Source organism: Culicoides brevitarsis, chromosome 2, assembly GCF_036172545.1.
Source record: "Culicoides brevitarsis isolate CSIRO-B50_1 chromosome 2, AGI_CSIRO_Cbre_v1, whole genome shotgun sequence".
Classification (NCBI taxonomy): Eukaryota; Metazoa; Arthropoda; class Insecta; order Diptera; family Ceratopogonidae; genus Culicoides; species Culicoides brevitarsis.
The window spans coordinates 23217720-23234623 of NC_087086.1; the positions used below are offsets into that span (position 1 = coordinate 23217720).

A 16904-nucleotide genomic window follows, 5' to 3' on the forward strand; every position below is an offset into this window, starting at 1 on the left:
CATTGAATAAAGGAACTCAAGTGAAAAAATATAAAATAAAATAAAAATCATACAAACAGAAACAAGTTGTTGGACCCGCCTATGCTTGTTCTCATTTACAAATATAAACAACAGACAAGACAACGGTCAAAAGTGAGAAGAAGAGACGAAATATGAAGAAAACGTAACACACACAATTGCAGTTAATATTTCTATAGTAAACTAAATTTGCCAAATTAGCAATCAGTCGAATGTTGGTTCGCGCCGCTTGAATACACGCTTAAAAATATATCAGGAAATTTTTTAGCTATATATTTTTCGGTTTTTTTTCAGAGACATTCCTTCCTTTCCGTGCTTTTTAGTTAGCAATTACAATTCAATCCAACTCGTGTATAATAATAATTAAACAATTATCAAATTTATTGTTGTGTAAAAATGTTTTAGTTTCAACAATTTAAAGAAGTTCAAAATTTTTAAATAATAACATGCACTAAAGGCATTCATTAATTTAACCGTTTCCCTCAAACCGATTGTACCAACTGATTTAGGAAGGTCTTCTATAGAATAGTGTAATATTTAATGTGTTTTAATTTATCGAAATATTATACCTATATGGATAAAATGTGTTAATAGTGTGTGTTAACAACAATTATCATCACTTTTACTTATCAGTCGTAGTATTTTACTACAAATACTAAATAGATAGGTTTCATTACTACTCACTCATGAAATGAATATCGTTGATCAAGTGTCTCCGTAAAATAAACAAATCGAAGTCTCGTGGCTCTGCCTAATAAATCGTGTTTAAAGTTTTGAATGAGTGTGTTTCGTACGGGTAAATCAGTTGAACTAGTGCATTCACGGAATAAGGAAGGAATTTTTGTCATTCTCAGCGTCTTACTTAAACAGCGACATTCTTTGTTAATATACATATTTGAAGAAGTGTTTTATTGTACTAATTAAATGATTCATAGAGATACATTGTACAAAAGTTAATAAACAAAGAATAAAATAAAATCAAGATGATTGACTTTGAACATTCTATAGAAGTGGCAAAGTATGTAATGTTTTACCCGATTCTAGTGATCACCAGTCTTAGTTCTTTATACACATTTCTCAAGAGGTTTAATGAGACTTTAGGGAAAAATAAATCAAAAAGATTAATCGTTAGAATGTGCAAATGCGGTGGCATGTATTACGATGATGATCAAAAAAATGGCATCAATCGTATGGAAATTAATGGAAATTTATATACATCTGTAAATGACAATGGTCATGATGTCGTCGATCTTCAAGGTGCAAAAATTAAAACAACAAAGGAGCTAAAATCTGCGAACGCGAACTATAACTACGAAAAAAGTATACGGTCGCGATACAAAATTAATGATGACTCAATTGTATTGAAAAATATCCATAATCGGCATGTTGTTTCTGCGTTGAAGGAAAAATTTGAGCACAATAATTCGGTAAATGATGAGCAATCAAAACGCACAAACTTGTCACTGGCTCAAAATAAAAATTTTGATCGAGCGGTTGGTAAAACGAATTTATTAAAGTATTTTAATGGCGATAACTCACATGCAAAATCTAAAAATGAAGAATATTACGTAAAAACAAGAGTTAATACAGAAACATTTGAAAAAGTCAAAAGGCTTTCACAATGTTCAATCACGGAGTTGTTAGATCAATTGAATGAACAAACAGATTTTAAAGAACTTTGTGATGAGTTTGTCGATACTGAAACCAACAACAAAGAAGGTGTTTCAGAAGAATTGTTGCGAACTACACTGGAACCTATTAAACTACTCCAAAAATCTGTTTCAGTAGAAAGCCTTGTAGGGTCTAAGCGTCTCTCTTTACATGCGCCTTCATCTGTGGCAAGATCATCATCACGCCCCATCAGTATGGAAAACCTTCGATCTTTGCGTCGCAGTCTTAGCCAAAAATCCTTGCTCAACTCTAAATTTAACGAAATTCTAACTCAGGAAATTTATGATGCAATTCTTCAAAATAAAAAATTTGATTCTGCTATATCTTTTGATGATCTCCTTCACATTGATGAACTTTCACGATGTTTATCTGAATATTCAATCACTGAGTTGCTATCAGACTTAAATCTAGATGACGATAAATTCCTTGCAACCGCTTAAACCAAATAAAAAGGGACTTTGTAAAATGACAGCTAATTTAAGACTTGTATTTGTGATACTAGATTTATTATCGTCTTATGACTCGCGTAGTTTTTTATAAACCAACAAACATAAAAATGAAATATTTAAAAAAAAACAATGTTATAAAATACCAATAAACCTAATAAATTACTTGCTAAAAGAAAATTAAAATTATATCAAAACTATGGATAAATTTTACGGTGAAATTCGTCGAACGTGACCATTGCAATCATTACTAAGGTATTTTTCCATTGCATTTGAAACTTTTTATAACACATAATTTTTATTTGCTAATTATTCACTTTAATCCACAAGAACCTAAAAATTTTATTAACGAAGTTCGTTTAAATATTTATTTAAATATAGGATGCTCTCAATTTTGCAAAATCGTTGGATGATAAAAAAAAACGACAAGAAAAGGCGCCTATACTTGATAGTACATTAGCTGGTGGTAATATTTCAGATCGACTTGGAATGATTAGGACAGCCAGTGAAGGATGGAAAACTCGAGTTGGTAAGTTTTTAAATATTTCTGATGGTCCAATTCTAATAAAAAAATACCTTAACTTAGAACAACAAGACGCCTCCCATTTCACCATTGCTGCTAAATTGACCAAAAAATCGGATCCTCAACTGCCTTTCGTTAAGTCACCGGGAAAACAATCATTGACTCCAATGAAGCCATTCAAGAGTTCGAACGTTGGACTTACCAAGTCTTCATCTATGATGGTACAAACACAGATCGCTTCAAACACCGTTAATGCTGTCGGTGAAGATAAGGGTAGCTTGCTGAAACGCAGTCATAGTGTACCTGGTGATGGAGAGGATAGTGAAAATATAAGAATTCTTGCTTCAGATAGTGTTAAGAAAGACAAACATGAGTTCATTGGATCGAAAGTGATGATTCCAAAATTGGACGATGATGTCACTTTTTCAAATTTTTTTACCAAAACTGTGATAAATGAGAAAGTTGAAGTTGACGATTTGAATGTGATCGAAAGAACCACTGAGCGGCTTCTAGCTGGACACAAAAAGGTAGTCCAAGGACCGAAGAGACGACAGACAGCTAGAAATCCACTAAAAGCCTTAGCTGCAAGAACGGACTTACAAAGCGAATACACGGAAATCAAATCTGGAATAGCAGAGAAGGAATTGAAAAGAATAAAGTTGGAGCAATGTGAGTTTTTTTTTTTTTTTTTTTTTTTTTTTTAATTTTTTATATTGAATAAAAATGTTTTTCTTTTAGTGTCGAAGGCAAAAAATTTAGCAGTTGAAGCATTGGCTGGTTTGGCTTCGGTAGAAGATTTTAAGTCAGTTAGTCTGAAATCTAGCAGCTTACCACTGAATCAGCAATGGATTCCATTTAAACCTCTGATGCTTTTGCATATAAAGGGACGTCGTCATGTGCAAACTCGTCTTGTTGAGCCACATTACAAATCCATAAATCGTGGTGATTGTTTCGTGCTTGTTACACCGGAAAAGGTTTACAATTATACAGGCACATTTGCAAATGTCATCGAAAAATCTCGTAGCAAAGATATTTGTGCTCAAATTATCCGAGATAAAGATTTGGGATGTACAGCTGCTTCGGTAACGTTAGTTCAAGAGACCTTAGGGAAGTTTAGTGATAGAAATTCACAAGAATTTTGGAAAATTCTCGGAAAAGCCGATGGAGTGTGCTCCGTAGATGAGCTTTTTGCTTGTGGGCACGCTGACGAAGATGAGCTCTTTGAAGCTTGTCTACTTGAGACTAACCAGGTTTATGAGCTGATTGACGAGGCTCTTGTTCCTCTTGAAGAATTTTGGGGTCAAATTCCAAAAATATCGATGCTCAATGCAGATAAAGTGCTTGTATTTAATTTCGGTAGCGAAGTTTATGTGTGGAATGGAAAAAATGTTAGCAATCAGGATAAACGGTTGGCAATTAATCTTGCCCAGGAACTTGTTCAATCAGGATATGACTACTCAATGTGTGATTTGTGTCCATTAAACTTTTCACTCATTGCTGGAGATCGCTCATCTTCACAAAAAATTACGAAAAGTGGAAAAGAAAAACCGGAATGGTGCTTATTGGCTAAAGTCACACAAAACATGGAGACTGTGTTATTTCGGGAAAAATTCCAAGATTGGCCAGATATTACTGTACAATTCAGAGATGACGTTAGCTTTGGAGAAGACGGTTCTGATATTACCCCTCCCGATGGTGAGCGCCTTTTCAAGGGAGAACCATATGAAGAACCGAACCTTATTTTAGAAAACTCCAATTTGGGCCGAGGTCATTTTTATTATGACGATGACACAATGCGTCATTATGAAATTATAACGGAATCAGTGCAAAAATGGCATCTGACCGAGCAAGAATATAAACTTGTAGCATCTGAAGAAGAATTTGGTCACTTTTACTCCGCCGAAAGCTACACCATTCGTTGGATTTATCGCATTTCCATCACTGTTCGTGAGCTTTCTGGGAAAATATCTGAGAGGGCCACTGTTGGTCGTGATAGATGTGCATACTTTTGTTGGCATGGCTCTGATGCATCAACGAATGAAAAGGGAGCTGCTGCTTTAATGACTGTCGAACTAGATAAGGAAAAAGGATCGCAACTACGAATATCACAAGGCGATGAGTCAACCGCATTTATTAGACTTTTTAAAATTATGTTCATCCATAAAGGAAAGTCTGATGAGGATAATTTTCAAAAGTGGCGCTTATATATCATATCAGGCAATTGTTTAGAAGAAACAGTTGTTACTGAGGTACCATGCAATATGAGACAATTGCGTTCTCGCACAAGTATGCTTTTAATAAATGGCACTTTAAAGGAGATAATTGTATGGCATGGTGCTAAGAGTCTAAAACACACCCAAGATGTTGCAAACAATGCCGCAAAAATTATTTCCGAGAAAAAATTCAAGCAATTATTCCCTTCAAACACGATTCAGGTTAATGTTGAAGAACAGTTTGAGGGCAAAGAAACTTTGCAGTTTATGGATGCGATTCAAGGCACAAACCGCCACTTATACAATTCATTGATGAGCTCAACACATCCATATGATTTTACACCGCGACTGTTCCATTTTTCTTCAACTTCTGGCAGTTTTGGTGTCACCGAAATCAGTTACCAACTTCGCATGAAAGACAAAGCATCTCCTTACCCATTTTCGCAATCCACCCTCTACAATGCGCGTCAACCTACGATATTCATGCTTGATAATGATCATGTTATTTGGTTGTGGTTCGGATGGTGGCCTGTGGAAGACATAACAACTGGATCTGATTCTTGCGATAGTGTTCCGACCAGTAGTCCTAACAATGAAAATCGGTCTGGAGTAAATCGATGGCAAGCAGAGCGAAAAGCTGCTATGGAAACCGCTGTAGCATATTGGAATGCGAAAAAAAATTTGTCTGGCAAAACATCATGTTGTAACAGTGAGTTATCTAGTGCTAGCACATTGTCGGATGGCGACGACGACGAAGTTGACAAATCATCGAGTGATAAAGAAACCAATGCTTCTGTCGCGCAAAACGATAAGTCAGAGATAAATGGATTTATTGTGTGGGCAGGACTTGAGCCTACAGAGTTTAAAGCTATTTTCCCAGATTGGATTGATCGAGATGACATTGCTGAAATTAATGTTCAAGTGAGTAATTCTTACATTACAAAAAAAAATTTTTCCTTATTTTTCTTTCTTTTCAAGGATGGACGCCATGCTATCGCAACACCAATTACAGCAGCACTCTCGCATTTCAAATGTACTTCATATCCTCTTGCAACACTGCTGGAACGGCCTCTGCCTGAGGGAGTTAATCCAACCAAACTAGAATTGTATTTAAACGACGAAGAATTTGAATCTGCTCTAGGAATGTCAAAAACAGAATTCTCTCAACTTTCGTCATGGAAACGATCGAAATTGAAGAAAGAAAAGGGTTTATTTTAAATTATTTATACAAAGTTGTCGCTCCAAAACGTAGGAGGTCTGATAACGAAATGTTTTATAAATTACATATATAATATCTGTGTATTTATTTTTTTTTTAACTCATATAAAATTTAAGTTAAATAATAATAATAATAAAAAAAAATAATCGATTTATTATGAAAAAAACCAATAAACATTAATTAAAGTTTCGTATATCGAAAAAAAACGTGATCCCAAGACTTTATACTAGTCAAACATTCTAGAAAAATGTCTAATTAAATAAAAAAAAAATCAAATATTCATCAAGCTTCAGGCATCATTTAGTAGATAAATATCTTTTAAGTTCTAATTTGTTCTGGTGTTAAAATGGTGTTAAAAAGGACATTATGCATTTAACAAATGTCACCTAAATGTACGTGAGGAATTTGAACAAAAAACTTTTTGAACTTTAACTTGTAGTAGTAAATAAAAACACAACTCATATCATCTTGACGTTGAATGTTTTTTTAAATTCACTATGACATAAATAAAAAAAAACTGAATATTTGTAACTCATTCTCACCGATTTTTGCCGTTCTCAATTCACATTCATTATATACCTTTTGATATTAAGGTGCCTTTGTCCAATTTTACAAGAAAAATGAGTAAAACCCAGATTGAAAACCGACACACATCGCCTTTTCCACGATAAAAATAAAACTGCATTGGCTAACACAACCTTATTAAATTTAAATGTTTACGTAAATTAATATGTAATCTTAACATTTAGCATCTAAAGTGAATTAACAAAAACCGCTTGAAACGCGACGAATAAAATACATCCGAAAATGTGCCAAACTAAGTAAAATGATTGTCAAAATGTGCTTCATGAAAAAAAACTGACGACTCAGAAATATTATTAAATGATAGTACTTAAATATTTTTTTTTATCAAATAAATAAATTAAGACTAAATTTTATGTTCATGATATAGGTGTTTCCTTTGTTAAAATGATACATATGAAAACCGATGGTCAGATTAGAAAATTTTTGAGAAAATAAAGCGTCAAATACAAAATATTATTATAATAATATTCTTAAATAAATTTAGAATAAGAATCAATACATTATTATAATTAATAAAATGTTCCCAAAAAAATATGATTTAAATGTACTTACTTTTAAAAAATGGCTCGAGAAAATACGACACAAGAAAACAGAAGGTAGATGAAAAGCTGTTCCCTATAAATTTTCATTTTAAGTTTTTCAAGAATTATTCACGATTATTTTTTTACAATTCAATTATATATTTATTTTGACTTTAGGCCGCTCCAAATTTTTTTTTAACTTTTTGTCCCATGCCCCATTTCAAAAGCCGAAAATCCAATTGGGCAAAATAAAAAAAAAAGTTATTAATTATTATAATTTTATCAAAATTGACCATTTTTTTGGTCTTTTTCTATATTTTTTCAAGAAATTTTCATAATTTTTTTTTTAATTTTTTCAATTTTCAACAATTTTTGTATTGAAAAACGAAATTTAACATGAATTATCTTCTCTAAAAATATTTTCAAAAAATTATTTTTCAAAATTTTTTGACAGATATTTTTATGAAATTTTTTTGTTTAAATTTTAAAAAAACAAATCTCAATGTAAATACCACAAAAACTACTAAAATCATAACTACTAAATTTGTCATTAAAGACAAAAATTTGTTCAAATTTTGTCATTTTGTATGAAAAAGTATTTCAAATTTTTTTTTTATTTTTTTGCCCCCCCCCATTTTGAAAAAAAGTTTTTGGGACAAAAAGTTCGAAAAAAATTTGGAGCGGCCTTAATATCGTTTTTATTTCATTCAATCAGATTCAATGTTTGAAAAAAATTCTGGTGAAACATGTATTGGATCCGTTAACGTTAAAATTTTTCTCACTTTGATTTTTGGTTTATTAGAAACTTCACAATTTACGGTTTCTGGAATCAGTTGGTGTCGATTCGTTACATGACAATCATATTTCTTCCTGCTGATTGTAGTAAACGTACACGAAGAAACTTGGCATCTAAATACCAGATTTGAAGCTTGATCAGGATGTTGTTTTTCTATATGCTTCCGGTATGTGGTACTTTGGATGCTGGAATAGGAGCAAAATGAGCATTTGTACAGACTATCCTTAGAATGTTGAAATTTGTGTCTTCGAAAAGCATTATGATCATTTGATCCATAACTGCATTCAGGACATTTGTGCTTGTATTTTTTAAACTTTTCAGGGGATTTTTCTTGAACGGTCGTCGGTAGACTTGGTAGTTTGTTTTCCGAAACAATAGTGTGAACATCAATTATGTGACTTTCGAGAGCAACAGTATTCGGAAATGTCAAGGGACATTGGTTACATTTACGCTCGGTGGGTTTTTTCTGGGAGCTCATGGGATTTAGCCGTAATCTATGCATTCGAACATGATGTTTGAGTTGTTTTGCATTCTTAAAACTTTTATCGCACAAACCACATTTGTATCCACGAAGGTCTGAGTGAGTCTTCATATGCTCTGACTTGAGCCTGGCCAAAATAGGTGTCTTGAAGGAGCATTTTTCACAAGCATAAAGCTCCATATCGATATTATGTGTACGCCAAAGATGTGTATGCAAACTATTCCAATTTTTGAACTCAGCATTTCCGCATTCGGGACATATCGTACCTCCGTTTTGCATCAAAGTATGGCATTTATGGTGATACTCCATATTTTTATGATGTTTGAAACGCAAGGCACACCCATCTATTTGACATTTGGGACCAAGGACATCATCTTCAGTGATGTTTTTGGGAAGATTTTTGCGCCATTGTGTAATCCCAGATTGACGTGCGCCTTTTGGACGACCTTGCTTTTGTTTGGGTTCAGCGTTGATAACTTTTATGGCAGCAGTCACTGGGAGAGAATCGTTTGTTAGATTTGTGGCTAGATATATACGATGCTTAGCGGATGTGGAAGTTTCCATTCCTTCACTTTCATTGTCAATCTCATTCACATTTTGTTCGATTTTATTTTCATTATTAGTATTCATATTCGACGATGCAATGCATTGCACCTTCTTTGTCTCGAATTCAGTTGTATCATTATCAAATTCATTATTGAGAAGTGCTGTGAAGCTATGTTGCGAGTAATTATCATCGTTGTTCAAATCAATCAAATCACTAATATCACTTTCGTCTAAGTTGATAATATCGTTATTGACATTGCTAAAGCAATCTGCGCCAACATCTACCGCATAGTTACCTGGGAAATTTGAAGGCAAATTGTTTATCGCCATTGCGTTCAGTTCATCGACAGTTTTAAGATGGATGGTTGGCTGTTGTAGGGTTTCCTCTGCTATCATTGGCCGTGGGTCTTGTAATACGCTGATATCCTTTAAGTAAATTTTTCCACTTTGACACGTTTTAACTGGAGAATCCTCTATCAATGCAGGTTCTGTTGTAATAGCTTTTGGATGTTCCAATGGTATTGATTGAAACTCAACTTCCATGCCTGAATCATTCTCTATCGGACCCTCACAATTACTATCAAAATAAGACGAAGGCACTTCAACATTCTGCATCGTGTCGAAAATTGACGTGAAAGGCGGTGGCGTGGGCTCAGTTGTGTGAAGTGTAAATGCATCAATGCTTGAAGTTTGTTGTTCAAATGAGTTCGTGGTGTCTGGAACGGACTCTGTATTAAAACAAAACTCTGGCCTTTTCAAATACTGAACAGATTTAACAAATATTTTTGGTTGCGATTTTGACTGAGTAACATTGCTCTGTTCTTGGCCAGTTTCTAGTAAAAGGTCAGGTTTCTTCAACTGAGTCGCATTTTTTATAGATATTCGTCCTTTTCCACGCGCTCTCCTATTAATTCCGTAGCTATTAAATTTCAAAACATACTCGACGAGTGTATTGGTTTCACTAATTGTCATGGCATGATCTTGTAATAGATGAACTTCTAGTGCAGCCTTCTCATAATGAACATTATCACATCCTGGACAAAAGAACTTTTTACGTAAAAATTTCCTTTGCGTGTGCTCCGCAATGTGCGAATTCAAATTGTGTTCGCATATGCTGATAAATGGACAAAGTTCACATTTAAAAATAACAGGTTGTGACTCCTCATTCTTCGCCATCGATGTTATAGGCCAAGATGTACCATGTATGATTGTGCTGATACTCGGCAACGACGAGGTACCAGTGTCAGGTGTGACACTGCTGGCTGGAGGTGTTGGAGTGGATGCTGGAGGTGTTGGTGTTTTGAAGCTTGCCGAATCATGGTTTTCGAATTTGACTTCCGATTTTATGGTATTGTTTTTACGATTTTGGTATTGCTGATTAATCTCAAGTGGAATCTGAACAAAGAAACTGGGAAGTCTCTGAGGTTCGCTACTCGTCGTAATATTGGAATTATCAGGTGGCTCCAAGTCCTGAACGACAAAAATATGAGAAGAATGAGAAGCTCCAGGAGAACTTGTAATTTACTCTTACCTGTCCGATTTTCCTTCTCTTCTCGTAACTACTGAACATGGTATTACGTGTGACCAGTGTTACTTTAGAAATGGCATTTAAATACTAAGGTAGTGTCTAAAAATAAATAAAAATAAGCAACAAATTTTTTGATTCAATTTTTTGTTTGGCGACTTCTTAACGCTAATTCATACAATTGAATAGGTTATATTTAAATAAAAAGCCGTTATGTATTTAAATACATTGCTCAAAAAGTAAGTTCATCATTTATGTACGTTTGGTCTATCGTCCTTTTTTATAATTCCTAGATCAAATAAAAATAAATAAAAAAGAAAATTGAGTAGAGAGGTTTTTTTTTATTAAATATTTACATAAATCCTTTTTTAATTTCTCATAATTTGTGCAGTTCTGTGGAAAAAATCCATGACGGCAGGCATCACAGCTGACACGGAAATATCCAATAAAGATTGCAGATGTTGCACTGCTTCTTCGTCGCTTAGGCTCAATTGCAGATTATCCTCGACTTTCTTCACCGCCTTATCAGGTTCAAGAGCAATATCGGGCACAGATGCATCGACCATAAGTGAAAAGAGATTCAACATAACGTTTGCGTGACGCCTCAGGTGCAGAAAAGCAGTGTAACACTGCTTCTTAAATTCGTTATAGAACTCTGACTGAACACCTCCCATGCCTTCGACCATTTCTTTACTTAATTTCATAGGTGGAGGCAACGGCTTAGGGTCTCGTCCTAATATATAGCCGAAATCAATGTGAAAGAGTTTTCCGGACGTCGTTAAGAGCAGATTATCTAAATGCCGATCACCTACGCCGAGGATATAGGTAATGACACAATATCCAGCACAGCTACGGATATAGGTGTCCATTACCTCACGCGAAATTCCATAAGGCCCATCTTCCGCTGGATGATGTTTTCTGAAAAAGCTGTGTATCGTACCGTCGGTCTTCAGGACCTCAGCTACTGTCACTGATTCAATGTACTGCACCAGCCCGTGTTTGGAACTTGTCGCAAGGACACGGTACGGCGTAAGTTTCAAATCTACTTTCTCTTTTTGCAATAATTTATCCATCAAGGTAATCATTTGTAATATTAGTTGATCTTGGCGTAGGTCATCACCATGTTTAAATATAGCCACATATTCCCGATTGTCAACCGTTACAAAAGTCATCTTAGACGGCATTAATGCACTTTTGAACAAAGTAGCCTTCTGCGGCAAGATGCCTTTCACCCAAATTTCCGTGCCATTTAGTGGAAGTGGTCGTGGCTCAAAGTTCACAAAATTAATTTTAAAGGTATCCGAGTCCGAAAGTAAATGTTGAAGTCTCTCTATTTTCCTTTGGCGATTCCCCGATTCTTTGTGCACCATTTTAACCAGCTTGACCAATTCGTCGATAAGACATTGTTGCTTCATCAAATTTAGGTAAATGTTTTTGTGAGTCTCACTTCCAGTCTTTAAAGTACGCAAAAAGGTTTCTTTTACAGCAACATACATTGCCTTTACACGATCATCCTGTTTACGAAGCGTATCTTGAGGTTCGCATTCGATCGAAAGAAACCAGTAAAGGTAGTTTGCCAAATTTGAGTTACGACAAGCTCGTTGAATAAGAAATGAAGCCAAATCTGATGGAACAGTTTGTAAGTCAGACGAACGCGTAATAGATATATCTGAAACGACGGAGCTGGATCCAGTTTCTGCTGGGAATATCGATGGAGGTGTTTCATCTACGAGCGAAGCAGGAGTGTGTCGATCTTCATTTGAAGCATGCTGCGATGATGTCATCTTATCTATAAATAAATATATTTAAACAAGTTTTTTTTTTTTCAAAGCAAACAACAATTATTACCCGAAACACTAACGGATTCAGACAAAGCACTAGTGTCACACCCATTATCATTATTGAGAATTTCCTTATCCTTGCTTGGAATGTTGTCGAAACTTTCGTATTTCAGTGCTTGTACTAGTTGCAACAAATACAGTAAAAGATCGTCATCTGGCGTATGATTTAATCGCGTTATTGCGTATCTACGGGAAGAATTTTAGGTATATGATTCATCATGAATGAAATTTTTCTATTCACCTTCGTACTGTAGGATGTTTAAATGCTGGTGTTAACAGTTCCAAAGCATCTTCAACATCCATTGGGGTCCATTGTAACATAATGTCGAGAGCTTGCTTAACTTCAGCTGAAGTTCCACTTTCAATCTCCCAATTAACGGATTGCAAAAACTTGATGAGCGCCTTTTTCTCTCGTTTAAGATAAAATCGGTATTTCCATAGAAGATCTTTTTCATCTGAATTAAGGCAGGTCGTTGGCGGATAATGAAAAATAATGTTATCTAGAGTGTTTTTCTGCTCTGCAGTAGGCTTTGCATCTTTATCCGCAAGTCCAACTCTCGTTGCACGGGCTAATTTATGATGTTTTACTTCCACTAAATTATCCTAGAATAAAAAATAATAATTACATAAGATATTTAATAACTAAGTCAATAGAGCGAATATCATTACTGACACAACAATAATAACGGTAATCCTTAAAATTGAGCACCACAATTACTTCCATGATCAAATTCAGAAACCATACAAATAAATATCTTTAAAAAATATAGTTAAAACCAGAAATTATTCTCAACTAAACAACTGCTCGTCTCGTTTTAATTTCTTTGTCAATTTGTTTATAATGCACTTTCAAATACTTAGTTATGTTTTCTCACTTTTCTATAGCAACTGATTTAGATAACACAGACTTTTTTTGACATCACCGCGTTTTAAGATCTCTCAAGAGTAACAGCTGATAAGAATATTTATAAAAAACTGCCTATTACCGGTACACATATAAAATCAAAATTTGATTTCAATTTATAGAAAGAAAGTACCTTTGCATTTTTAAATTGAATTTATGTAAAAAAGAGAGAGAGAGTCAATCAAGAGCGGTCTATCGATTACTTTTCTCTTTTCAATGCGAATTCATTGCAAAAATTCAGTGTAAAATTTTATATCATTTAATATATGAGAAGTCTTTTAAGTGCAACGGTGTGTGAACGTATGGGAATAGATAAATACAAATACGAAGATAAAGAATGCGTTTTACTTACCAACAGTATTTCAGAGTCAGGAACAGTGACCAATTTCGGTTTTGTGACAAACGGGATCCTCATATCTCCGTCCGCTTCATAATAGACTATCGTATAAGCTCTGTCACTCCATTCCACTGCTGGAAATTCAATCATCAAATACAGATAATCCGATTGTTGCTTTTCATTTTGGTTAATTAATTCGATTTCTCTAAAAGTCAGACGATCAAGCCAGTCGACTTTAGGTATCTGACCGTTTCTGTGCATTTTTGCAAGTTTGGCTAAACGTTGCATCTGATGTTTAGCCGAGTCCCGTCCTTTTCCCGGTGTCATGGATGGCACATTGCCATCTGCTTCCACATTTGGCCAGACACGTAGATCAAAAAGACCTTGTCGAAATACGCCATTTCGACCGAAAAACGAGATAGTAGTTCCACCCACCACTGAAGTCTTACCCGAACCAGCACAATCGAGTATTGTCAGAGCAAGAACAGCAGTGCGTGGAAGGTCACTGTAATGAACCGGAAGAGTCACCCATTCATTCCAACTCCAACGTGTTGTGAAAGCTTTGTAGCTTGTCAATACAGGGAGTCCAAGAGATTTTCCATTATTGAACACTTGTAAGCGGATCATAAATGATGCACACTTGCCCTCATCTGTCTCAGAATATAAACCAGAAAATCTCAGCAAGGGATCTTCTAACAACTTTTCAAATGATGGTTTTTGCTGTACTCCCTCCAAAGTTCCTCTGCGATAAAGAAAAATTATAATAGTGGTCAAGATGACTCAGAAAATGCCAATGATATGCAATACTCACACTTTAATCTGAATTCTTTTCTCTAGTGACGAACTGTAAACATACCGAAAAGTATCATCTACTTTGTCAAAGTTTTCCATTTTGGTATGAAGGAGTTAAGTCTCCGAAGGAAACTACGAATAACAGAAAACTACGGAAAATCTCTTTGTTTACCTTTTTGACGTCTAATTTTATGGACGACCAGATATTTTCAAACTCAACTGGGGATGTGCCATTGTTTTTCTAAAAATAGGCGCCATCCATTTACGGCGTCGGATAAAAATGGACATTTTTTGACCCCCACCCCCCCTATAATCGGAAACCGTCGGAATTTAAAGACCCCCCTAATTTACGACGTACTTTTGAGTAAAATACCCCCCCCCCCTTTTTCAAGGAAAATTGTTAAAAATTAGCTCAAATTTATATGGAAATTTTGTGAAAAATTGTACATGTTTACTCGGTTCCTGGACATTTCGTCAACTCAGTAAGTTAAAAAACAGATCGAAAAAGTTTGAAGCGGTTAAATATTAGTGACAAATTGAAACAAAAAATCTTAATTATAGAGAATTTATACGACGTCGTATTTTCCTTTTATCCTCCCCTCCCCCTACGTCGAAATCCATCGGAAAGTCATGGACCCCCACCCCCCCTCAAACTTCCGACGTCGTAAATAGATGGTGCCATATAAAATGAAAGTTAAGGATGATAAATAACAATTTAAATAACAAGGTTTCGCAAAATTACGATACAATCTGACGGAGGGGGTACATTTTTGATCTATTTGACGTTTTCTAAGAACTAAAGCTTACTTCGTCGTAATTAAAATTTTCGTATTAGGATAGGAAGAGTGCGGATGGAAGAAGTATACGAAGCTAATGGACAGTACAGAAGTTATTGTTAAATATATTTAAATAGATATTTATTTATTAAAATAAATAAATTGTACAAATGACCCAGTTCTCAATGAACGGGGACAGTTCCCAGGAATACGAAACGTCTGGTCAGCCTATTCGAACAACATCGAGGTCATCTCAGACAAAAATAGTGGCTTTGAATTATAAATAAATTAAATCATTTTTTTTCAAAAAATGACTGGACTAACAATAAAATTGAAGACAAAAAATGGTCAGCATGTGGTCAAGACAGAGGAAAACTTTACTATCGCAGGATTAAAAACAAAGATAACCGAATTGACGCAAATTCCTTCGGAATCTCAAAATATAAAAATTGGATATCCTCCGAAACTCATCGATTGTGAGGACAATCATTCGTTGCAGACGGCTGGCATCAAAAATGGAGACATTTTGATTGTAGAAGAAAAGGCATTGACAAGCGAGGAAAAAGCTGCCTTGGAAAATGCAACTCGTCTGAAAGAGGATGAAAGATTGGCTCAGGAACTAGCTCATGGGTCCGAAGAAGGAGCGGGTATTCTTTTAAAAGAAGTTGTACCAGCCGATAACTCTTGTCTTTTCACCAGTGTGGGCTTTGTAATGACAGGAAGGGTTGATACTGAAAGTGGAACTTATATGAGACAAATCATCGCTGAAACTGTGCACCAAGACAAAGAGACTTACAATCCAGGTGTGCTAGGACGCGATAACGACGAGTACTCGGCATGGATTATGCAGAGCGACTCTTGGGGAGGCGCGATCGAAGTTTCCATTTTGTCCAAATTTTACGGTGTGGAATTCGATGTTGTAGATATTACATCGGCCGTTATTTCACGATTTGGTGAAGATCAAAATTACGGTATGAGAGGCTTTTTACTATTTGATGGCATTCATTATGATCCTTTGTACATCGAACCTTTTAATGGTGGCCCACGCAAAACTATATTTCCTATTGAGGATGAATCTGTTTTCCGACAAGCCAAGCAACTTGCTGAAGAAGCAAAATCGTCAAGACAATATACAGATGTTCAAAAATTCACTTTAAAATGTACCCAATGTGACTGCATGATGAAGGGACAGACTGAGGCGCAGGCTCATGCAAAGTCAACTGGACACACAAGCTTTGGTGAAGTTTAATTGAATGCTTTTTTTAACCACCTATCATTTCACTTTCGGTCTTACATTAATTTAGTAATTGACTAATATTGAGTTTTGTGAGTTTTTTTAAATAAATATTTAACAACTAGATCTGAAAAAACTAGAAATGAACAGTTTTTCCTCAATCAGTTTCCATGTAAGTAAACTGCTTTCAATAGAATTTTGCCTATTTGAACTTTATCCCTGAATCATTTTTAAAAAATGCAACACGAAACAGAAATATCTTTTGGATTACTTTTAGGTAATAATGTTACTGTAATAATGTTATTTTTATTACTTTTAATGATATTAACTATCTTTTACATCTCACTTAAATATTACTTGCTTAAAAGAAAACTCAATTATCCTTACCGTTATCTCGTGCATCCTGAACTTTTCAGAATAAATAAAATTAATGGAAGAGACTATTTGTTAAATTAATTTTATTTCATCATTTATTT

General features: G+C 34.8%; 4 protein-coding genes across 8 annotated transcripts in view; 2 read left to right on the forward strand and 2 right to left on the reverse strand.

Annotated features, from left to right (window-relative positions):
• The window catches only part of LOC134831897 (uncharacterized), a 55274-nt gene extending 48080 nt beyond the window's left edge, over positions 1-7194 (forward strand). For all 5 annotated transcript variants that reach the window (XM_063845733.1, XM_063845730.1, XM_063845734.1 and 2 more), the window contains 4 exons: positions 2517-2664; positions 2722-3327; positions 3397-5792; positions 5850-7194. In XM_063845733.1, coding sequence (XP_063701803.1) covers positions 2517-2664; positions 2722-3327; positions 3397-5792; positions 5850-6089 — 3390 coding nt within the window. In that variant the 3' untranslated portion in view covers positions 6090-7194. The remainder of the gene's footprint in view (positions 1-2516; positions 2665-2721; positions 3328-3396; positions 5793-5849) is intronic.
• A 593-nt stretch (positions 7195-7787) lies between these two features.
• On the reverse strand, positions 7788-10688 carry LOC134831066 (uncharacterized). Its single transcript, XM_063844708.1, has 2 exons — positions 10551-10688; positions 7788-10489 (listed from the first exon to the last, which is right to left on the reverse strand). The coding sequence occupies exons 1-2, from the start codon at positions 10587-10589 to the stop codon at positions 7904-7906; spliced, it is 2625 nt and encodes an 874-aa protein (XP_063700778.1). The 5' UTR covers positions 10590-10688; the 3' UTR covers positions 7788-7903.
• Positions 10689-10836: 148 nt separating this feature from the next.
• On the reverse strand, positions 10837-14587 carry LOC134831139 (phosphatidylinositol 3-kinase catalytic subunit type 3). The gene is made up of 5 exons (XM_063844795.1): positions 14438-14587; positions 13642-14368; positions 12627-12988; positions 12393-12571; positions 10837-12333 (listed from the first exon to the last, which is right to left on the reverse strand). The coding sequence occupies exons 1-5, from the start codon at positions 14515-14517 to the stop codon at positions 10913-10915; spliced, it is 2769 nt and encodes a 922-aa protein (XP_063700865.1). The 5' UTR covers positions 14518-14587; the 3' UTR covers positions 10837-10912.
• An 847-nt stretch (positions 14588-15434) lies between these two features.
• On the forward strand, positions 15435-16552 carry LOC134829588 (ubiquitin thioesterase Otu1). Its single transcript, XM_063842744.1, has one exon. It carries the CDS (start codon positions 15505-15507, stop codon positions 16441-16443), a length of 939 nt encoding a protein of 312 aa, XP_063698814.1. The 5' UTR covers positions 15435-15504; the 3' UTR covers positions 16444-16552.
• The last annotated feature ends 352 nt before the right edge of the window (positions 16553-16904 follow it).